The sequence below is a fragment of the Otolemur garnettii genome, unplaced genomic scaffold (genome assembly GCF_000181295.1).
Source record: "Otolemur garnettii isolate 467f Iridium unplaced genomic scaffold, OtoGar3 scaffold00017, whole genome shotgun sequence".
NCBI lineage: Eukaryota > Metazoa > Chordata > Mammalia > Primates > Galagidae > Otolemur > Otolemur garnettii.
In genome coordinates, this window is record NW_003852412.1 from 27,208,401 (window position 1) to 27,233,594 (window position 25,194).

At 36.4% G+C, this 25,194-nt stretch overlaps 1 protein-coding gene across 1 annotated transcript in view; it reads right to left on the reverse strand.

Annotated features, from left to right (window-relative positions):
• Positions 1–25,194, reverse strand: part of FAM172A (family with sequence similarity 172 member A) — a 502,406-nt gene that overhangs the window by 251,462 nt on the left and 225,750 nt on the right. The window contains exon 7 of the mRNA XM_003785978.3: positions 17,892–18,110. Coding sequence (XP_003786026.1) covers positions 17,892–18,110 — 219 coding nt within the window. The remainder of the gene's footprint in view (positions 1–17,891; positions 18,111–25,194) is intronic.

A 25,194-nucleotide genomic window follows, 5' to 3' on the forward strand; every position in this document is an offset into this window, starting at 1 on the left:
TTCTAGGCTGTCTGTGGTGGCTCCTGCCTGTGATCCCAGCACTCTGGGAGACCGAGGCAGGCAGACTGCTTGAGCTCTGGAGTTGGAGACCAGCCTGAGCAAGAGTGAGACCCCATTTCTAAAAACTAGCCGGTGTTGCGTCAGGCACTTGTAGTCCCAGCTGCTTGGGAGGCTGAGGCAAGAGGACTGCTTGAGCCCAAGAGTTTGAGGTTGCTGTGAGCTATGACACCAAGGCACTCTACCAAGGGTGACAGAATTAGACTCTCTCTCAAAAATAAAAATAAAAATAAAACAAGAAAACCCTGTTTCTAAAAAAAAAAAAAAAAAAAAGGACAAAATTCACAATTGTCTGTGACTTAACATGGATGAAGGCACTGGTACCAAAGTATGCTAGTATTCACATTTTTTATGGGGGGGGGAGGAGAAGCCAACTTCATTTCTTAAAATGTTGATAGGTAGTAAAAAATTATTTCTATTAAATCTCAACCCGAGTATATGTTTGTTTAATATCCAGAGTGATAGCATGAAGTTATACATAAAACATTTGCTTATGCAAACTATGCTATGAATGTTTGGAGAAGTGGCTATGCACCTGAGTTTTGAACTAAAATAGTTGCTTTTTAATGGAACACCATTTGTAGTTGTAAGACTGAAATTGTTAATAATACTAATAGATAGAATTTTTTATACTTTATAATAAAATGTGTCCATACTTAGAGATGATCTATATAATGAAGTGAAACAATATTTTTCCAAATGAGCAAAGTCACACAAAGATCCACCGAATGTACAAAACAGATCAATGGATTTTTATGAGAGTTCATATTGTGCTTTAGATTCCATGTAGCAACTAATGTTTAAGAAACTACTTCTTGGGGGGGAGGGGCAAGATGGCCAACAGGTACCAGCCTCCAACAGAAGTTCCCATCCAGAGGGAAGGATCAAGTCCACAAAATACCCAACAAAGTTGAAGACTAGGAGCCCAGCCAAGAGAGAAGAGTGATAACTGTAGGACACCTCTGCTGAGGCAAGTTGTGACTCCTGGAAAGCAATCTACAGGTACATAATACATCCTGAAGGAAGGGTGTCTGTCCCCTCCCCCAAGAAAGTTGTGTTTTTCTCTTTGTTTTCTCTTCGTCTGCTCCTGTGAGTTTCCTACAGGCAAGCAGTGAACTGAGGACTTAATGTCTCACCCCACATGTGAGAGCTACAGAAAGTGGAGTCTACTCCCTTAGAGTAGACTCAGTAGCCCCCTGCTGAGACTCCGAACACCCTCTCGCCAGGCAGAAAAATCAAACTAACGTTTTGCTGTCATTTTGAATTCCCCATCCATCCTTCTCCCCCTTGCCTGCAGAGACAGTGAGAGGAGGCCCAAGAGCAGCATTCCCCCATCCCTGTGGGAACAAGCACTCTGTCCCGCCATGCAGCCAGAGAACTGCTTGAGCTGCACATTCCTCTGCGTGGCTGCTGGCTCTCCGCCACCACCCCAGGCACCCCAGCGGGGCCCCCGAGGACTGATCTACCTGCGCATTCCCAGCGCCCAAGGCCTGGAGGCCTGAGAACTGCAAGAGGACAGTCACTTGAGAGGGAACCACACTGGAGTGGCGGTACTCCAAAGTGAAGAGCAACAGCAGCAGCAGCTAGAACAATAAGGCTCACATCCCTGGGGCTTTTCTGGACAGACACGCCCTATCTCTCTGGGCAACCAGAGGAAGCCAGCATCTTCTCCAGTGTAAGCCACTGGCTGAATGGTTTTGGGATGGTCTCCAAACAGTGCAAATTCAGCATGGGGCAGAATTAGTGGAAAAACTCTGGTAACCTGAATAACCAGAGTAGATCAATTCCCCCAAGGAAGGATGGGGCAGATGCAATTGAAGATCACATCCATAAACACATGGGTGAGATGACAGAAATTGAGTTCAGAATCTGGATAGCAAATAAGATTAACAGAATGGAGGAAAGGAGGGAATCAGAATTTCAAATTATTCAAAAGCTGTCTCAAGAATTCAATGATTTCAAAGATAAAATGACCAAAGATTTTGACACACTGAGGCAAGAGGTTGCAGTCTTCAAAGATCTGAAAAATACAGTAGAATCCCTCAGCAACAGAATGGAGCAGGCAGAAGAAAGGATCTCTGACATTGAAGACAAAGCTTCTGAACATGCCCAAGCACTCAAGGATGAAGAGAAATGGAGAGCAAAAACTGATTACTCTCTCAGAGAGCTCTGGGATAATTCAAAGAAAACTAATATTCATCTTATAGGAATCCCTGAAGGTGACGAAGTTGCTTCACAAAACACAGAGGTTCTTCTTCATGAAATTATGAAAGAGAACTTAACAGACATGCCAAGAGATTCTGAAATTCAGATAGCAGACAGTTTCAGAACCCCACACAACTCAACCTGAAGAAGACAACCCCAAGGCACATCACAATTAACTTCACTAAAGTTAATATGAAAAATAAAATTCTGAAAGCAGCTAAACATAAGAAAACCATAACCTACAAAGGAAAGAATATTAGAATGACTGCAGATCTCTCTGCTGAAACTTTTCAGGCTAGAAGAGGGTGGTCATCAACATTTAATCTCCTAAAACAAAATAACTTTCAACCCAGGATCCTGTATCCATCTAAACAGAGTTTCATTTATGATTGATAAATTAAATACTTTAATGACATTCAAATGTTGAAGATATTTGCCATAACTAAACCAGCCCTCCAGGATATTCTCAGACCTATCCTCCGTAATGACCAGTGCAATCCTCCACCATCTAAGTAAACTCACACAGAAAATTTTGATCAAATTCCAATTTCCACAATGGTGAAAGGATTAAAGATGTCCATTGGACTTTTGAAAAACTCAATACTCAATATTATGCCAGGTATATCAATATTCTCAATCAACGTGAATGGCTTAAATTGCCTCTAAAGAGGTACAGGCTGGCTGACTGGATATAAAAAGTCAGGCCAAATATCTGCTGTATACAAGAATCCTATTTTACCTTAAAAGACAAATATAGACTCAGGGTGAAGGGATGGTCATCTATATTTAGGCCCATGGAGAGCAGGAAAAAAAGCAGGTGTTGCAATTTTATTCGCACATACAATAGGCTTTAAACCAACAAAAGTAAGTAGGATAAGGATGGTCACTTTATATTTGTTAAGGGTAATACTCAATACGATGATATTTCAATCATCAATATTTAGCACCCAACCAGAATGTCTCTCAATTTATTGGAGATACTCTAATAGACATGAGCAACTTGATTTCTCCTAGCTCCATCACAGTCAGAGATTTTAATATGCCTTTGGCAGTGTTGGATAGATCCTCTAAACAAGAAGCTTAGCAAAGAAATTTTAGATTTAAACTTAACCATTCAGCATTTGGATTTAATGGACATCTACAGAACATTTCATCCTAACAAAACTGAATACACATTTTTCTCATTGGCCCATGGAACATACTCCAAAATCGACCACATTTTAGGTCACAAGTCTAACCTCAGCAAATTTAAAAGAATAGAAATTATTCCTTCCATCTTCTCAGACCATCATGGAATAAAAGTTGAACTCAGTAACAACAGGAATCTGTAGACTCATACAAAAACATGAAAGCTAAATAACCTTATGCTGAATGGGTGGGTCAAAGACAAGATCAAGAAGGAAATTACCAAATTTTTGGAACAAAACAATAATGAAGATATCAGTTATCAGAACCTCTAGGATACTGCAAAGGCAGTCCTAAGAGGGAAATTTATAGCAATGCAAGCCTTCCTCAAGAAAACGGAAAGAGAGGAAGTCAACAACTTAATGGGACATCTCAAGCAACTGGAAAAAGAAGAACACTCCAACCGAAACCCAGCAGAAGAAAAGAGATAACCAAAATTAGAGCAGAATTAAATGAAATTAAAAACAAAAGTATTCTACAACAGATCAATAAATCAAAAAGTTGATTTTTTGAAAACGTCAATAAGATAGATAAACTTTTGGCCAACCTAACCAGGAAAAAAAGAGTAAAATCTCTAATTTTATCAATCAGAAATTATAAAGACAAAATAACAACACACCCCTCAGAAATTCAAAAAATCCTTAATGAATATTACAAGAAAATTTATCTCAGATATATGACAATCTAAAGGAAATTGACCAATACTTCGAAGCATGCCACCTTCCAAGACTTAGTCAGAATGAAATAGAATGTTGAACAGACCTATATCAAATTCTGAAATAGCATCAAATATACAAAATCTCCCTAAAAAGAAAAATCTGGGACCAGATGGCTTCATGTCAGAATTCTACCAAACCTTTAAAGAGGAACTAGTACCTATACTACTTAACCTTTTCCAAAATATAGAAAAAGATGGAATACTACCCAACACATTCTATGAAGCAAACATCACCTTGATCCCCAAACAAGGAAAAGACCCAACAAAGAAAGAAAATTACAGCCCAATACCACTAATGAATACTGATGCAAAAATATTCAACAAGATCCTAACAAACAGAATCCAGCAACACATCAAACAAATTATACACCATGACCAAGTGGGTTTTATCCCAGGATTTCAAGGCTAGTTCAACATACATAAATCTATAAACATAATTCATCACATAAACAAATTAAAAAACAAAAACCATATGATTCTCTCAATTGATGTAGAAAAAATTTTTGATAATATCCAGCAACTCTTCATGATCAGACCACTTAAGAAAATTGGCATAGAAGGGGCATTTCTCAAATTGATAGAGGCCATCTATAGCAAGCTCACAGCCAATGTCATACTGAATGGAGTTAAATTGAAATCATTTCCACTCAAATCAGGAACCAGGCAAGGTTGCCCATTGTCTCCACACTTTAACATTGTAATGGAAGTTTTAGCTATCGCAATTAGGGAATATAAGGCAATCAAGTGTATCCATATAGGGTCAGAGGACATTAAACTTTCACTCTTCACAGATGATATGATTGTATATCTGGAAAACACCAGGGATTCTACTGCAAAACTCTTACAAATGATCAAGGAAAATAGCAGCGTCTCTGGCTACAAAATCAACACTCATAAATCAGTAGCCTTTATATATACCAACAACAGTCAAGCTGAAAAAATAGTCAAGGACTCTATTCCATTTACAGTAGTGCCAAAGAAGATGAAATATTTGGTAGTTTACTAACAAAGGACGTGAAAGATCTCTATAAAGAGAACTATGAAACTCTAAGAAGAGAAATAGCTGAGAATGTTAACAAATGGAAAAACATACCATGCACAAGGCTGGGAAGAATTAACATTGTTAAAATGTCCATACTACCCAAAGCAATATATAATTTGAATGCAATCCCTATTAAAGTTCCATTGTCATACTTTAAAGATCTCAAAAAAAATACTTCGTTTTATATGGAATCAGAAAAAACCTTGAATAGCCAAAACATTACTCAGAAATAAAAACAAAGCAGGAGGAATCACACTACCAGACCTCAAACTATACTATAAATCCATAGTGATCAAAACAGCATAGTATTGGCACAAAAACAGAGAGGTAGATGTATGGAATGAATAGAAAACCAAGAGATGAACCTAGCTACTTACCGCTATATGATCTTTGACAAGCCAATTAAAAACATTGAGTGGGGAAAAGATTCCCTATTTAACAAATGATGCTGGGAAAACTGGCTGGCGATGTGCAGAAAACTGAAACTGGATTGACACCTTTCACCACTAACTAAGACTGACTCTCACTGGATTAAAGATTTAAATTTAAGACATGAAACTATGAAAATACTAGAAAGAAAGTATGGGGAAAACACTTGAAGAAATCAGCCTGGGCAAAAATTTTATGAGGAGGACCCCGCGGGCAATTGAAGCAACATCAAAAATACACTACTGGGACCTCATCAAATTAAAAAGCTTCTGCACAGCCAACAACACAGTAAGTAAAGCAAGTAGACAGCCCTCAGAATGGGAGAAGATATTTGCTGGTTATGTCTCTGACAAAAGTTTAATAACCAGAATCTACACAGAGCTCAAATGTATTAGGAAGAGGAGAACAAGTGATCCCCTTTCAGGCTGGGCAAGGGACTTGAAAAGAAACTTCTCTGAAGAAGACAGGTGTATGGCCTACAGATATACGAAAAAATGTTCACCATCCTTAATCATCAGAGAAATGCAAATCAAAACTACTTTGAGATATCATCTCGACAAATCACAGATGCTGGTGTGGTTGTGGAGAAAAGGGAACACTTCTACACTGCTGGTGGGATTGTAAACTAATACATTTCTTTTGGAAAAGATATCTGGAGAACACTTAGAGAACTAAAAATAGACCTGCTGTTTGATCCTATAATTCCTCTATTAAGTATATATCCAGAAGACCAAAAACCACACTACAATAAAGATATTTGTATCAGGGCTCGGCGCCTATAGCTCAACCGGCTAAGGCGCCAGCCACATACACCTAAGGTGGTGGGTTCAAATCCCCAGCCTGGACCCGCCAAACAACAATGACGGCTGCAACCAAAAAATAGCCGGGCGTTGTTGCGGGCACCTGTGGTCCCAGCTACTTGGGAGGTGGAGGCAGGAGACTCACTTGAGCCCAGGAGTTGGAGGTTGCTGTGAGCTGTAATGCCACAGCACTCTACCCAGGGGGACAGCTTGAGGCTCTAAATCACAAAAAAAAAGATATTTGTATCAGAATGTTCATTGCAGCCCAATTCATAATTGCTAGGTCATGGAAGAAGCCCAAGTACCCACTGACCCACAAATGGATCAATAAACTGCAGTATATGTATACCATGGAATACCATGCAGCCATTAAGAAAGATGGAGACTTTAACCTCTTTCATGTTTACATGGATGGAGCTGGAAAATATTCTTCTTAGCAATGTATCTCAAGAATAGAAGAAAAAGTATCCAATGTACTCAGCCCTACTATGAAACTAATTTATAGCTTTCATAGGAAAGCTATAACTCAATTTTAGCCCAGGAATATGGGGAGAGGAGAGAGAGAGGGAAGAGGAGGAGGGAGGGTTCGTGGAGGGAGGGTGACTGGTGGGATCATGTCTATGGTTCATCCTATAAGGGTACATGTGAATCTCTCTAAAAGTGGAATATACATGTTTTAATAACTAAGAAAAAGACATGAAGGCTATGTTAACCAGTTGGATGAAAGTATTTCAAATTGTATATAGAAACAGTACACTGTACCCCATGATAGTATTAATGTACACTACTATGATTTAATAAAAAAAAAAAGAAACTACTTCTTGTTGAGTGTTGGTATAGCGTGAAAGAAGAATATACATAATTATCTGAAACAGCTATTAAAACATTCCTTCCTTATACAACTGCATATCTTTGTGAAGGTGAATTTTCTTCATGTACATCAGTGAAGGATAGATATCGCAAGAGTGAACCCAGAGACAGATGTAAGAGGTCAGCTGTCTTCTACTAAGCCAGACATGAAACAGACTGTCAAAAATGCCATACTCCTTACTCTGTTTTGTTTCTTTTTTTTTTTAAATTCGGATTGCAAACTAATATGTTCCTTTTGGAAAGACATCTGGAGAACACTTAGAGAACTAAAAATAGACCTGCCATCTGATCCTATAATTCCTTTACTAGGTATATACCCAGAAGACCAAAAAGCACACTACAACAAAGATATTTGTACCAGAATGTTTATTGCAGCCCAATTCATAATTGCTAGGTCATGGAAGAAGCCCAAGTGCCCACTGACCCACGAATGGATCAATAAACTGTGGTACATGTACACCATGGAATACTATGCAGCCCTAAAAAGGATGAAGACTTTTCCTCCTTCATGTTTACATAATGGAGTTGGAAAATATTCTTCTTAGCAAAGTATCTCAAGAATGGAAGAAAAAGTATCCAATGTACTCAGCCCTACTATGAAACGGGAGAAGCCGTTTCATTATAGCCTAAGAATACGGGAGAAGCCGAGAGGGAGGGGTAGGGAGGGGGGAGGATGATTGGTGGGATCTTGCCTAAGGTTCATCTTTTAAGGGTACATGTGAATCTTTCTAAATGAAGAATATAAATGTCTTAACACAGTAACTAAGAAAATGACATGAAAGTATGTTAATCAGTTTGATGAAAATATTTCAAATTGTATATAAAAATAGCACACTGTACCCCATGACAGTATTAGTATACACAGCTATAATTTAATAAAAAAAAATAGGTTATTTATGTTATCATATAATGGGCTTGTTATTGTTACTTTAAAATAAATGTTTACAGATTTTCTCAGTTTTAATTCCTTTTAGACATAACCAATATTTAAAAAAAAAAAAACCCTACAGTGACCTTAATAAAGTGTAAGCATAAGGTTTGAGCATGTAATGTTAAGTACTGCTGGTCCTGAGTCCAGAAGGTTTGAGAATCACTGATAATAAGCCAATAGGGAAAGACCTTATTCTGCTGTAATGTTACCCTAAGGCAACAGTTCTCAATCTGTGAGTCATGACCCCTTTGTAACAATGAAAATACATTGTGCATTAGGAAGGCTGAGAACCACTGTCCTAAGAGAAAGAGGTAGGCAGGGAAGAGGAAGGAAATGGGGATATACTGAATTGTATCCCCAAGTATCCCACTGGGTGTTTTCATATTAATTAATTACATCATTTACAAAACCTTCAACAGATCTGATTATGCTTATAATCAGAAGCTGACAGAGAGAGGAGGGGTAATCCACCTAACACAACAGATGGTAAGCAACAGAATCAAGGTCATGGCATGAACCTCTTTATTTCTGAAGTTGATTCTTTCCATTACACATCATATTGATGACAGAAACCAGCCCTTCCCTGCCTCCAAAACTGGTCAAAATCCACCAAAAACTTGTAAATGCAGAGCTTTGGTCTTTAACATAATTTCTGTTCTAAGTCAAAATAGCTAAATCTTTTAGATGTCTAATTCTTCATTATTGTCTTGTTTTACCAAATAGAAAGAAAGTTTGGTCCACCTAACTAAAAATGGCTGTTAATTGAGTTTATAGCACAATATACTAATTTTCTGGTATTGGTACACTTCAGGTATAATATACACAATACAAGGAACCTCCACAGTTGGCCACTTCCTACAACGACTACCTCCTTACTCAACCTAATTTTCACAGACCGGACAAGCACCTCATGTATGTATCAGTACAACAGGCCTAGTTCCTTATGTTGACCACCTCCATATGTTGACCAGTTTGTTACAGCCCCTTGGGTGGTCAACTTACAGAGGCTCTACTATATAATAATTCTTTTAATGTCATGTTAGTCAACATTGGAGAGTAGATTTATACATAAAGGCAATGTCTGTCTCTTTTGCTTTGTAGGTTCATGTATATAACTAATATTCATTCAAATCTTTAATTAAAAACTTACTATGTTTATTAGGCTTTGGAGGCACAAAACATGAACATATAAATATTACTTTCTGATGATTTAAAACAGAATTATGGCCTTTTTAGTGCTTTTAAACTCAACAATTTTGTGCTTACTTTATAATCAAGCTTGGTCAGTGTCCCTTTTAAATGAAAACCTTAAAATGAAGAAACTAAGGTATGTTTTAGTAAACAGTTAATGATTATATTTTAAAATTGTTTTATTGAGTTGTTAGAAAATGCAAGAGAGGGCTCTGCGCCTGTGGCTCAAGTGGCTAAGGCGTCAGCCACATACACCTAAGGTGGCGGGTTCAAATCCCCAGCCCGGGCCCACCAAACAACAATGATGGCTGCAACCAAAAAATGGCCAGGCGTTGTGGCGGGCACCTGTAGTCCCAGCTACTTGGGAGGCTGAGGCAGGAGACTCGCTTGAGACCAGGAGTTGGAGGTTGCTGTGAGATGTGATGCCACAGCACTCTACCCAGGGGGACAGCTTGAGGCTCTGTCTCAAAAAAAAAAAAAAAAAAAAGAAAGAAAGAAAATGCAAGAGAGAAACAAAAAAGAAATCCTAAGCCCCCCCTCAAGTGACTACATGGACCCCTTCTTGGCCACGGGGACCCCAGAGAAAACTCAAAACTGAAATCCTGACCATGATGGCTGAGGAGGCTGGACATGCTCCTTGATGTCCCTCCCCCTTGACAGCTGAGGCTGGACACGATCCCTGATGTTCCTTCCCATTGATGGCTAAGGAGGCTGGGCACACTCCCTGGTGTCCCTCCCCATTAACCACCATTAGCTTTTCTTCCTTACGAGCTAAACAGAAATCAGCCCTTTGGAAGGACCTGTTCCCTGGCTGACTTTAACCTACCATCTAATGCTGCTCCTTTCTTTTTGTGGTTGTGACTATTACTGACCAGTGTTCTGTCTTGATTAGAGGCCACTGGATATGGAGGGGCTCAGACTAGTCTACAGAGAATGAGCAGTGAGGGTTTGTTTGTCTGCTTCCCTTTCTGACGTCAGAGGGCCAAACGCCCTCTAGCCCTGGATTATGCTAACATCGCCATTTTCTCTACCTGGATCCCATGAAGTTGCATGAAGCTCAACTGCACGATGCATATTTCTCCTTTCATAAATATTCACGATTCCTCCTACAGCTTGTTAAATATGTATATTCGGCCATTCCACTCAGCATAAATCTCTGTTCCCCTTGTTAGTCCCACTAAGTATCTGTTTCAGCTTCTGCCCAGAGGCTATCCTTCCCAGCCTGTCAGAATGGCCACCCCACAGGCTAAAATCCTTTATGGGAAATAAAGCTCCCCTTTCCAAACCTATGAACCTTGTCAATCTTCAGTAGACACAAGTAATAATAGTGATCTTTTCTTAAGGACTCTCTCTTGTCAGGTAGGAATCACTCCTCTTCTGGCCTCTTACATAGCTAGAATAAGATTCCTCTTCTCTCTCCTCATCCCCCATTCTTTCTCTCTGTCAGGAGGAGTGACACTTCTGAAAAGAGAAACCAAACTTGCTTAGCTCAGCCCTTCAGGAAATCTTTCAAGCAAGTTTACAGGGAGGTTGCATTTCTGTTTTTTATCACATGAAAGACAACAGGAATGTTTAGAGGATAGGGAGGAAATTTGTTTCAGGGGAAGACAGTATCAGGAAGTCCATTATTCGGAGATGTAAGTCAAGTTTTCCAGGTGATTACATCAATTAATAATGCTGAAGTTTTTATTTCCTTTTGTCTGTGACCTATGCAGTATTGCTCACAGAGCTTCAAACTAAGGAGAATAAGCTTGAGGTATTATATTTGATACAACATTGTGCTACAATACAAAAACATTTTAAATATTTGGTTTTTGTCCATGTTCCAAGAACAGAGCTCCTAAAACCTTTGGAATTTCATCAGCAAAAATGTGACAAAATTTCGTAACAATTCTCTTTTCACCCTTGAGCTCATGCTAGGGCTAAACAGCCTTCGGATGGGGCTGGTCACTAGAAAGAGATTAGAGGGTAAGAACTTTCAGCCTCACCAGCTGACCCACAGAAGGGGAGAATCTCTAGGTTAGTGAGATTACACTAAGTGCTCCTGGGAGGGTAGCAAGCCCAGAGCAAGCCTAGAAGCTCAGGGCACCCTTTCCCACATACCTGGTCCTGTGTATCTCTTCCATCTGGTTGTTCCTAAGTTGGATCCCTTATCATAGGTATTTTCCAGAGTTCTGTCAGCCTTCTAGCAAGTTATTGAGCCTGAGGAGGGGGCAGTAAGAACCATTTAGTCAGAAGAATGGATGGCTCTGGGTGGTGCTTGTGGGTAGGGCACCGGCCCCATATACCAAGGATGGCAGGTTCAAACCCGGCCCCTCCAAACTGCAACAAAAAAATTGCCAGGTGTTGTAGCGGGTGCCTGTAGTCCCAGCTACTCGGGAGGCTGAGATAAGAGAATTGCCTAAGCCCAGGAGTTGGAGGTTACTGTGAGCTGTGTTGCCTCGGCACTCTACCAAGGGCAACAAAATGAAACTGTCTCAAAAAAAAAAAAAATGGATGGCTCCCCCAGAACTTATGACTGGTGTCTGAAGTGGGGGCAGCCTTGTAGGACTGAATCCTTTAACTTGCAGGTTCTGACACAAACTCCAGGTAGATGACGTCAGACCTGAATTAACTGAGCTGCTGGATACCAGTTGGTGTAGGAAAATTGGGGAACAGGTTGGTGTCAGAAAAAAACATTCCATAAAGGTGCCAAAAAGTACAGGGCCAAGGACATTGAGAATTGACTTCTTTATCAATTGATTCTCAATTTGAAAGAAGATGTTATTTATTGGCCCTAAAGCCCAAAGACTGTGTGCCAGATACTATTTGCTTTACATATATCATGATCATTATTATTTTAGAGATGGAATGTTGCTGTATGGCCCTGGTCGGACTCAAAATCCTAGGCTCAAACAATCCCTCTTACTAACTACCTGGGATTATAGGTGGGCACCACCACACCCAGCCATATATATAATTATTATTCCATTTTTAAGACAAAAAACTGATGTGTAGGGGGAACTTGATGTTGTACTTTATCAAGTGGCAGAACTGGAATTCAAATTCAAGTCTATCAGACTTTTAACCTCATCATACTCTACCTTTACAAGAGAATGATTCTGAATGTTATTCAAATACTAAAAACAGGCAACAAGAAGAGTTATTACCATAATCTGCCTTCAATGACACATTTTAATTTGATTTAGAAACATAAAAATGCCTTGGAATATAGAAAACATTTATAATAATAAAAGTTTATATTGATTATTAACATATTAACTAAGCTGTCTTTTCTTCTCTTCAGTTATATTTTAAATGATTTGGGGGCACAAAAATTAAAAGGAGGAAGAAAAAGAAAGCTAAAGATGTAATTGATTAGATGGGGGGGGGGTCTCAGCTTCTAAAGAAAGCAAAATCCAGTATGAACAGCAGCAGCCCCTGGTGGTCCAAGGGGGAAAAAATAGCGTATCTGCAGCTCTGCGGGCACAAAGATGTTTTTTGAAAGAATATATGTACATATTTAGCCATTTGACTCAGTTCTCAACCCAACACATTAAAAAACAGATGCTTTAAAAAATGATCTGTTGGCAAGATGCTTGTTAAAATTTTATCAGTTGAAATATTAAAATTCATTATGAATTAATTAACACATTATACAAAAATAAAATGTTTTTGTTTCATCATTTTACAAAGTACTATAACCAGTGGCGATTAACACTGGGAATTTTGTGTGTCTCGATATGTGTTGCTCAAAAAGAAACTAAATTTATAGGATTACCACTAAATTGATGACATTTTCTGTCTTCACTCTAGAATTCAGTTGGCAGATGTTTTCGAGAACAAAAAATTCCATCTTATTACAAAACATATTAAGCAAGTTTTCCTGCCAGGCATGTCTGACATGATGTTTATTGCCTAGACCAAATCAATCCCTTAATAAGCTATAATATATGCCAGCAAATACATTATTTCATAGTTAGGGAAAGTTGCCACATGAAACAGTAAGTTCTTTGATCTCGCATGCTCTGCTCCTAATGCATCAGAAAAGTGCTACATAATCTCTTAGTCAGTCATCTATTTATACTCATTTAGTCGTAAAACAAAATTATGCTGTGCTAACTGTAAAGATTTAGGCCTGAATGCTACTTTACTTCTGCCTGTGCATACCAGATTATCTGTAAAAACTCGAAAAGAGATTGGCTAGTTGCTAAGATAATAGAGAAAAAGAAAATTTAAATACTTGAAAATACTAGGACAATGAAATGGTTCCAGAAATTAAACAATCATTGTTTATAATATAATCAATTGAATTTGGTGGCTATATCACTAGATAGAAATGACTCCAGTGGCATCAGTATGGAAGGGAAGAGGCTCAGAAAAGACAACAAGGCAACATTCACTGGTCCTCACCAAGACGATGACTACATCCAAGTCAGAGCATCAGAAACATAGTTTTTAAATATGAGATTCCGTTTATCAGAGCTAGCTGTTTCTCAACAATTGCAAAAATTCACATGAACATTGAAGATATCAGTCAGAAAACTAGACAACACTAACTATCTCGTATGTTAAGGAATATAGATTTTTGATGGATGTCAATAGCCAATCATTCCATAAGTATGTGAGAATCTTCAATGTGCAATGCCAGGCTCTGCCAAGATGCCTGTTTTGTAAATGTCTCCTCCACATGTTGGCTTTTCCTTTTGTGGCCGTATCACTCGTCTCTTCTCCATTGCCATCACCTATTTTGTTTCAGTCTCCTTTCACATGCTGGTTCTAACCCCTCTAACTCTCATAAGAGCAGCCCACAACAAAGTCTCACTGTAGGAAAGAAAGATTCAAGCACTTTCAGCTCAACAGTAGACAGATCATCATCTAGAAGTGGGGAACCTGCAGCCTTCCAAGTCACATGACGATGGTGGGGGTCAAGGACGGTTTGTTTTCACATGTCCCTGACACCTCTCCCATTGTTTTGCCACTGTTTAAGCACCAAAAGATGTGAGAAAAGTTTCATATATCTCTGCTGCACCCTTTTAAATAACAGGATTTGTTCTGCAAAATTTGAATTCAATCAAAAGGCTGCACTCAAGGATCCAGAAGGGCACATGTGGCTCCAAGGTCCCCAGTTCTATACGCTGCAGGTCCTTTTGTCTAGGTATCTCTAAACTAAGGCCATGTCTTTTTGCTTTGTTCTCCTTCAGGAGATTAAATTCTGGTGAGTGGGATTAGTATCAGTTCCTGACTCCCTTACAATATGCTCTGTGCTATTTCAAAGAGTGGCTCACATCTATCTGTCTGTTGAAGACTGACATGCAATGCCAAAGTATATAAAGTACTCTCAAAGATCTGGATTATAAGGGGATTTAGTGGAGAGGCATGAAAGATAAATTGGCAATGCTGGTAAAATCATAAGACTAAATACAAGAAATATTGGAGGAGAGCACATGAGAAATTTTGCCGACATTAACTAATAACAATAACTTCTAAGAGTCTTAGTAAGATGAGGTCACTGGTTATGGTGAGAGAAAGAATATAAGGTTAAGCTTATATTAAAGAGCTATGTGACCTTGGGAAAGTTACTAAAAGTTTTTTTTTTTTCCAGAAACCATACAAAAAGGGCCTTAATTAGTTCCACAGGAAGAGGCACAGGAAGGGACATGACAGCTCCCGTCTCTGGGACAGTAGACACAGACTCAGTTGCCACCCTCCAAAAGCTAAAAGTTTTTGACCCATAGTCTCCTCATCTGTAAACCTGAGACAATATCAGTGATACTATTAAAAAAGAATATACATAAACACACACACATATATAAATTGTTTATGAACAAGTTAGTGTCTATTAAGTGTCAATTGGTTAAAAATCTTTGTCACTGTCAGATGTAGTTTGCTATATCGTATCATACTTTTACTGTATGTGATTTAATTTCATATTTCAGAGACGTTTTGTTTTCAATCTATAGACTACAGTGGTGAAGAAGAAACAGGACAAACATCAACAGTAATTCAAAGTCTAGTTTCAACACTTAGTTATCCCACTTACTAGCTGTGAGATCTTAGACAAACATCTGTACATCAGTTTCCTTCAGTATAAAATAAGAATAAAATGCTGTGTTCTACCTATATATTAGGCCATAGCAAAGAACAGATGATAATTTCAAAATGCTAGTAAGTACATAAATAAAAGTTAATTTAGCTATAATACATACCATACCTTATGTCTCAAAATTACAAACACTTGTTCTTTGGAGATAGTAGGGAAGAGAGTACAAGAAGTCTTTTCTTGAGTAGATCAAAACTACTTCAGAATCAATGCTCCTCCCCAAAACGAACCATATGGTTTCCCATGGCAGTACCAAGCCTTACTGACTAAAAGTATGTTTGGACAATGTCATCATAGCTCTGTTATTTTACACAATTTTAAAGATTTTTAAAAGAGATGGTATTTATTTAGAAAAATGATTTCATAATTAAGACTATCAGATACAACGTTGTGTTATCCATGTGAGTCCACTTTTGTCTCCCAGTGCTTTCAATGGGAAAGGAGACTGATTAAGTGAAATGGAATGGCAAAAAAACTTAAGAAAGAGAAGTAAAAATAACAAAGAAAAAGAAACAGAGAATTAAGGAAAAAACAATAAAGGAAGAGAGAGCATGTCTTAGTGATGCAATACAAAAACGATATTTTTTCCCTTGGCATAAGAAAAGATAGATGCAGGGATAAAGGAAGCAGATGTGAAAAGCAGAATAATGGAAATACACACACACAAGGGGATAAAAGAAAAAAATCAAAGCAATGGTGACAAGATCAAGAAAAAACAGAAAGGAGGAAATAAATCTATGAGACAGATAGATGCTTACTCAATCTGTGCATGTCGTAGGCAAAAAAAAGAAACTTTAAGAAGAAATTAAAAAAATACATAAAATCACTTTTTGCTTTACATTTTACAGTTACACGTAAATACTCTTCATGTGTATTTAAAAAACCTTACACAGTTAATTCCTGGAATCAGGATACCAGAGGTAATTTTAAAACCCTGTCATAGGACGGTAGGTGACAGATTGGATCATATACATATGTGTAGAAGGAAGGTTAGGACAACTGACAAAGAAGGAGGTAACATGACGACCCTGAAGTGGTCACACACAAGAAAGGGGGGAATACAACCACCTTGGAATAAACAAGCTACTTACTGATTGCAAATCCAATAACTGCTTTTGGTTTTCAAATAATACATTCAATAGAGAGATGCTTTTTAGAAATTTAAATATTATAATCTGCCTAACTTTTGTTTGACTCATTGTATGAAGTGCTTTGGGTGTTCTTGGGTAGGATACTATTTTGGGGGGGTCTTGAGAATTTATATGTTATGTGACTGCTTAACTGTTATAACTTAATAGACTGACCTCTAATCATTGTCTTAAATGTCTGAAATAGGATTCTAAAAAGTAGAGCAATTATGCCATGGACTGGGAGTATAATACAGAGAATAAAAACTTAGAAAGCAATGTATTTCTCTTCAAAGTCCATGTTAAGTATTTAATTAATGATCTTTTAAAGTAAATGTAGAAATAGCTCAAGTTGAATAATCTGAAATGTTTTTTACTATTTTACTATACATGTATTTTACTATAATGTTACTATAACATTTTACTATAAATGTTTTTTACTATTAATCTACAGTGTAATTTATAAAATGTTAATTTATGTTTAAATGTTCAGATTAAATTAAAAGTCCAGCATCCATAATAAGGGCTTAGAAAACTACAAAAATGTCCCACATATAATGCACAGAGTGTCTACCCAGCAGACTGTGTTAAAGTGCAAATAACACTGCTGTGCCCTTCAGACCCAGAGACCCCTGGGCAGCACTGCTATGTCAACCCCATGCTACAGCCACTACAGAGTTGCACTATAATGTGTGGAAGTTTCCCTGGGTGGGACGAGTGAGAAGGAAGGAGTTCCTTCATTACACTATCACTGAACTAGTTTAGCTTCAATATTTATTAAGATATTAATTACCCGGTCCGACTTCAGAAGTTAGGCTGAGACACCATGTATGGACGGTTGCTTATAGGAAAACCATGCATTATCCAAGAAAACCGACCACCCACGATGAGGAACATTTTGCACACTGCATTATTATTTCAGCAAGGACTATGTTTGGAGTTATTAGGCTGCATGTAATCTCTCAATAGTATGTTGGGGAACTGGATTGGAAAGTTTTCTTTTTTCTGAATATATCATAATAAAATTATTTTAGAAAATTTTCCTTGAATTAGTATATAACACAAGAAGAAATGACATGACATTTGCATTTGAGACTTCCTATGAAGTGTCACACTGAAATAAGAATGATGTGTTTTGCACTTTTAAATAAAAAACCAAAAAGAATACTTTCTTAAAAAAACAAAAATATTTATATGAAATAAAATCTAAATAAAGCAAAAGAAGCAGCGAAGGAAAGCAGTGATCTCACTTACTCTGATATACAACTGCATCATTTCTTTCTCTCTTTGGGGGTTACGGTACTTTTCATAGAAATCGCGTCGCTTCTTTGTTTCTTTAGAAACTTTATCTTTTCTTTCTCGTTTTTCTGATGGTTCATCTGAACTATCAGAAGATGACTGCACATGTGTCTTTGGCTTTTCCACTTCAATATAGTTTTCATTAGGATTCAGTACTATGACTCCATAGCCTTCCTGTTTTGAAATGAAGAAGGTGGCATAATTTAAGCTTTGAATCTATTTCAATTTACAAAAAAAATTTTGTAAAATCTCAGACCACTTTAATATAGTTGCACATCCACTAAAATATTCTTTTAGGAATAATTATGGTTTTAATTTTTCCAAAAGAACGTTATTTAAAATTGCTTGCCTTTATTGTGTATGTAAATAATCACATATTAGCTATAAGAACAAAAAACTGAATTATAATACAAACTTTATACAGTTTAAATATAAAAAGTATAATTCATATCTCCCTGAACCTCAAAAATGATTGAAATAAATTATAAAATAACAAGTATACTTTCAAACCACATTAAAATTTATAATACACATTTTCAGAAAGTAACAGTTAAAATTGAAGTTCACAATTCAAACTACATTTTCTTGGAATTTTTCCTTTACAATTGCCCTTTAATAAGCATTTTTATTTGTTTGAACAAATAAGCAATTAAAAAGAAATCTAACATTCTGCAACCTTACGTATCTATATTACATATCTATATGTAATATCTTACATATCTATATTATCGGGAACATATAATATCTTTGCACCTTGGATTTTATTCACCTCATTTCTTTCAGGAGAACAGACAAATCGTAAAAGAGAACAAAGCACAGTTGTACTATAATGTATGGAAGCAACTCTTTAATCTTGAAATTTCTTTTTCCAAACTACCACACAATTTCTCTTTATTAAAAACTAGGACCAGGGAACAAGTAAGAAAGTTAACAAATATAGTTTATTGTGCTATTTCAGGCTTTTTTTTTTAAGTTTGTAAAAACATATGTCTTCCTGTCTGACTTATCTCTAGCAAGGCAAATATTTCTATGATTATAATTTAAGGAAACTTTTTATATTTATATTATAACTGATGGACTAACTTAACCATGAGAAACTAGAGGATAAACAATAACCACTGACAAGCAAGTGCAACAAAAATTTTTGATGCTATTATATATCCTGTCTTTCAATTGAACTCTGTATTGTGGGTGTCCTAATTACCCTTGTAAAACACTTTAAGGTCACATTTAAAAGATGTGCTGTATTAGAATAAAAGCGTAAGTGCTATAGAAATAAAAGTTATAAAATTACATTCTTAAAAAGGGTACTATTTTTTTCAAGAGTTTACAGACTCTTGAAAGTTGAAATTTAGAATTTATTTTTTTGACAAACCAATAATCAGATGATTTTTAGAAACTGCTAGCAGTAATAATAAACCAGCATTAGCATGGACTCAATTATCTTATTTTAAAATACCCTGCACCGCTGCTCATGTTTGGTCTGCTTACAGTTGATTTCACAGGCTACTTACAAACTTCGTGGGGATTGGTTCAATTTTTACTCCCAAGCAAATGATATTATAAACTAAAACAAATAATATTCAAGATCATTAAAGTTCTGATTTTAGTGACAAGACTATTAATTAAGATATAGTCATCCTGCATACGTGAAAACTAGATAATAATATATAGCAAACACAATACATTCTTTAACAGATGTTCAAATAAAACTTTCAAATAATCTCTCTTCCATGATAGTCTTATAAAACAGTTTACCAATTTTTAAATTTAAACATTCTACATCAAAGCATAAGAGGAGATTTTTATTTAATGTTTTTTAGCTGGTAAGTCCAAAGTTTTACCAACAAAGGATATTTTATTTTGTTCTGCTTTATTCCAATCTGTATAGCTATTCAAAAGTCTTGTAATTCATTGTGATCACTGTCAGGTAGACAGATTGTCACTTGGTGATTTTCTACAGTTGGACACACTTGACTAGTTATTAAAATCACATTTGAATCAAGTTCCTACCCTTCTCCCTTGTGCCCCTTACAACTTTTCACGCCCTTCTCAAATTTCAGCCATAACTTCTCCTCCCACCAAAAGTAAGTTAAAGAACACTGTTGCACTCTGCTAAACAGGGTGAAATAGAGGCATTCAGTACACTGTCTTTGGTATGAGAAACATAGTCTAAAAGGTCACCAGAGGCCAAAAAGAAAATTGCCTCCTTACTAGATTCTGTACTGTGAGTAAGTAGTCTCCTGTCATGTTTCTTCCCTGCCTTCTCAGAGTGAACTAAACTTTAAACACACACACACACATGTGCTTATGCTCACACAGAGTTAGCAAACCTAAAATAGAATCATGTAATTCTTGGAGATGAAAATAGTGATATACTACATTTTGAAAATAATATGGAAAATTTCAAACTCAAGGTAACAAGTGTGACTTCAATAAACTGATATCATATGAGCATCTTCTTTGCACTATGAATTTTAAAAAAGGTAAACTTTGTTTGAGCAAAATTTACAGTCACCAGAATTACAAAACTATTATCTCAACTTAATCAGTAGAAACAATATTGTCATCATATCAGGCTTATTTGAGCAATATTTTTATCTTCAAGTTTTAGAAATCACAGATTGGAAAATTATTGTGCCTACTTCTGAATACACTCTGAATTTTGATGTGTCCATCTACATAAGTATAACAATGGACACATATAACTCATCAAAGAAGCAGTATTTGTCTAAGTTATTGATTATGTAACTGAAAAGTATATGACTCATTCGTTCAATTTTACAAAGACACAATGTCAATTTTCCACTTAGGCATCAACTGATGAAAAATGATTCTATTTTTAAGTCATCATTATTTAAATCAACTAAAGAATTTTTATGATTTAGATCTCAACAATGAATGTTTCTCTTTTAACATCTGAACTATTTAGAAAATGTTTTATCCTTTAGGATTTCAGATTGCCAACTTAATTAATGTAACAACAATCAAGAAACATTCAGGAACGTTTTCTGCAGAAATGGGAGCTCATTTTAATAAATATCTTTGTTGCTAATTCCATTACCATTCTGTAAAAACTTAACATTTTTCAATTAAAATTTTTCTGATAAATTAATTAATGCAATATTCGCAAAGCCTATTGAAAACATGTGATAATGGGTAGAAAAAGTAGGAGCAACAAAATACAGTGAACATCCCGTCTATGTGCTCTGACCACAGACACCGCAAACTTCATCCTTTCCTTCTGTCCTCTGTCATATAGCACGTCGTCATGAAAATCCCTTTACGCTACAAAGCTTTTTGCCATATTAACATTAATGTATGGGAACAGTGGAGTCAAAGCAGCTTAGCTTTACTAAGCTGGGACAAAATATCAGTTGTTCAATTTAACTGTTTTCAACAAATAATATCAACTTACTTTAAAAATCAAAATAAATGCCATTTTAAAAAGTGATTATTTTTATTCCTAGTAACTCGATCAGCACACAACAAAATAACAGATGTTAGTGTGACCTTTAATGACTCTATCCACAAGTTTCCTAAGGTTAGGAAACTACACTATACAAGATATCAAGAGAGAATATAGTCAAAGATAACTACGAGATATCAAATAGAATATAGTAAAAGAACTATGTATTGCTACTCTAATAAAGAAGCCTCCATCTTAAACATTTTATGTTGAAGTATTCCTTTCGCATTTAGTTATTTCTTAAGTGTGTTAAATTTCTCATAAGATAAAAAGTTAGTTCATTTCAAATACACATGGAAACCTCTCCCGTTACCTATAAAAAGATAAAATGATTAAAGTAATTATCTAACATTCTCCAACTAAACAAATAAAACTTCTGGTATCTTTTATAATGATTTACCAAATCAATTCCAATACCCAACATTTCAAGAGACAAAGCTCACATGAAGTTGTTAATTAACTCTATGCATCACACAGTCCAGGAGAAGACCAAGACGGTGATCCCCAGCACAGATGCTGGGCAAAGGCAGCTTTATCTCTTCAGCTCATCTCATTCCACTTTCTATGCTTTCGTAGCTATAACTGTAGCTTCACTTTCATACCTGTGTTTATATAAGTTAAACTATGAAACCTTAATCAGAAACCCTCAAAAGTTTACCACTAGACACAGCATTGTATTCAGCAGAAATCCTTGTGATCTGAATGGAAGATACAGGCCTCCAGGCCTTTTTTACTTTGAAGTCTATAGATGTACTTACTAACAAATAATCTGTCATTTGTCATTCAATCAACAAATGATGGCTTAGGTCAGAGAGGTCTAAAACGGACAGGTTGATGCCAAAAACAAAGAGGAAGCCTTGCTAGAAAAATTAAATGAGTACATATAAGTACTGATCAAAAAGATTCTGCAAATAGATAGAATTAAAAATTGCCGGACCCAAACCAGACTATACTTTTGGCTCCTAATGAAAACTTGCTAAAACTGAAGATTTATCCAAGTTAATGTGCCTACTAATTACCCTTTATAAAGAAAATGGAAAATAGGAGTTAATTCTACATTTCTTCAAATATCTTGTGGTTAGCTAAAAAAAGAATCAGCTAAAAGTACTCATCTCTTACAGTACTGCTAGGATATTACCCTACCAATACTGCAAGCCACATGTGACCAAAGAGGTCAAGGGTCAGAGTAGAATCCTTTGACCTATGGGACTATCTGTTTTGGTCTTTAGGCAAAGCTCTGTAAAAGATCATTTGACACAAATTTATCAGTTACATTGCTCAAGTTCAGCATTCTGTCTGCTTGGTTTGAAAGAAGATAGGTGTCATCCTCAAGGGAAATGATGCCCAAAGTATTTTACCTACAAGCTACATCTTCCCACGGACAAACCACTATCCATTCATCTTTTCTGAAAGATGTATGATGTGTTTATTCTCATTTTTTTTTTTTCACAAGAAGCATATGTATACGTCAGCGTTGCACCATCTGAGGTGCGGCAGTGGGACGGGGTCATGACAACCAATCAGAAGTCCCCGGTGAAGCGTTAAGCTCGCATAGCTGTTGGAGCTGCAGCTCAGCTTGGGAAATGCCCCCTCCATTATTTCAGTAATTTTCTCAAGACGTGACCTGTAACTGAAAAGCCTGAAATGACACTGGACTCCGTCTTGTGTTTCTTCTCAATGTGCACTTAGGTAACAGCACAGTCCTAATAGTTTGTAAAATGTTCATCATAACCAAACTTCAGCTTGTGGCTCCCTGAATTCTACTGCTGTATCCCATGGTATAAAAATAACATAATATGGACCAACATAGATTATCCTAGTTAAGTTTCTAACTTCAAATAGCTCATCAAGTTAGTCAGTAAAAGAAAACATGCCACAAAAAGTTTTCAGAGGACCACCTGTTGTCTATTATTTTTACATAGCACTTACTCATAAATCATAACACAGGGTAATTAATCAAGCTGTCAGAGAGAAGGTCAAAGGTTATATGGTAGAGTCAGAAGGTCATGCACGGGCTGATAGAGGTCAGGGTCACACTGCATTCCTCATTATCAAGTTGGGATGAGAGACGGCCCAAGCAAACAAAAGTGAAAGCAGATGGAGAAGTGAGTGGATAAAAAAAAAAGAAGAAAAGAAAAGAAAATTTCACAAACAAAAAGAAAAGTGAAAGAAGACTGTCAGCTGCCTTCAAATGGAAAACAGAAAAGAAATACGCTGAAATGTGCCCAAAGGAGCTCAAGAACATAAAGAAACTGCAGTTTTATTACTTGGATTGAATATAACTTTTCTTGCCCATTTTATTGGTGCAGACAAAGCAATAGTAGAAAATGCGTGTTTGGCGTCACTGTACCTTCTCCAGTTAGTGTGCTCAAGATTAATAAGGGAAGGCAAAGAGTCCAAGGATGAAGTATGATTTACAAAAACAAAAAACAAAATCAAAAGAAACTTAGAATTGCAGGGTTTTTCCCCCTTTAATATTGTTTGAAGGTTAAAACATAGATGCAAATAAGTTTTAAGCCATAAGACAAATAATGTCTTGAGTATGATACAAAGATATCCACAAACAGAAATGCATCATATGAGTCCTTTTGAATAACAAAACAGTTATAAAATATTCTATTATTACGCCGGCCTGAATTAGATGCAGAATACTGTGCAAAATTAGCTGTCACCCTTTGCTCAAAATCTTTGTTAATCTCATTTTGAATGTTTGCAGCTTTATCAACACATGCATCAATGTCAGCTCCTTGGTTACTGAACCGCTGTAGTTGGAAGAAGATATAATTAAAATGTTTTGGCACAGAAAAGGTGAAATTGTATCTTCCCTTGTTCCCTTAGGAGTCTGTAGAACATGTAGGATATACTGACAAACACATACCCTTGTCTCCAGTTCTGACATCTCAAGTTATCCAACTACCATTTATTTTAAAACATTTACTTTGTACTTACCCACATTATCACTGACTTCGTTTCTAACTTTTCCTAGATTTTAGAACGTTATGTTGCTTTAAACTTTACAAATTTCTCTGCTAATTATTTATGGAAGAATTCCATAAATGTACAATAGCATCATAAAATAAACACATTTGCCATTCACTATCAAAGACAGAAATATGATAACACTACAGCTTTGTGTAATCTCTTACATTTCTTGCTTTTCATTATCATAAAATGACACAAACATACACCCACACATTTACATATTAAACTAAAAAGAAGTAACAATTGCAGCTGTTGCCCTGACATTAATGGATCAAACTCCTTAATTGGGTCCAGGGAACCCAACAGACACAACTTTATCACGTGGCCCAAGGCAGACATGGATGGTCAGCCTGATCTTATGAACATAACTGCTCTACATGGCAGTTATGCCAGTACGCTTTAACATGCTGAATCAAAGTCCAGTGTTCCCCGAACTTTCTACTAAAATGCATTCTAAAGTAGTCTAAATATTGTAGCCATGAAACATCTCTGGCAGCCACATGGTCTTTCAAAATATTATCACTTGGATCCAATCATATACCATACAAACATATGATTAATTTTTTAAGTTGCTCATAAAGCCTACTTAAGAGCTATATAAATCATTCTCTCTTAAAATATGACATCTTTCTCTTCCTTTTTTCTTCAAATTAAAATATCATGTGTTTAAAATATTTTTGTTATTTTCAAGAATCTATTAGTAATTTCCCTGTTATCAAAGAGTTAACTTGTAAGTATAAAGACATAATCCAGATTTCTAAGTATTCATTGAGTCAATCATTAATTAAACACTGATTCATACAAAAA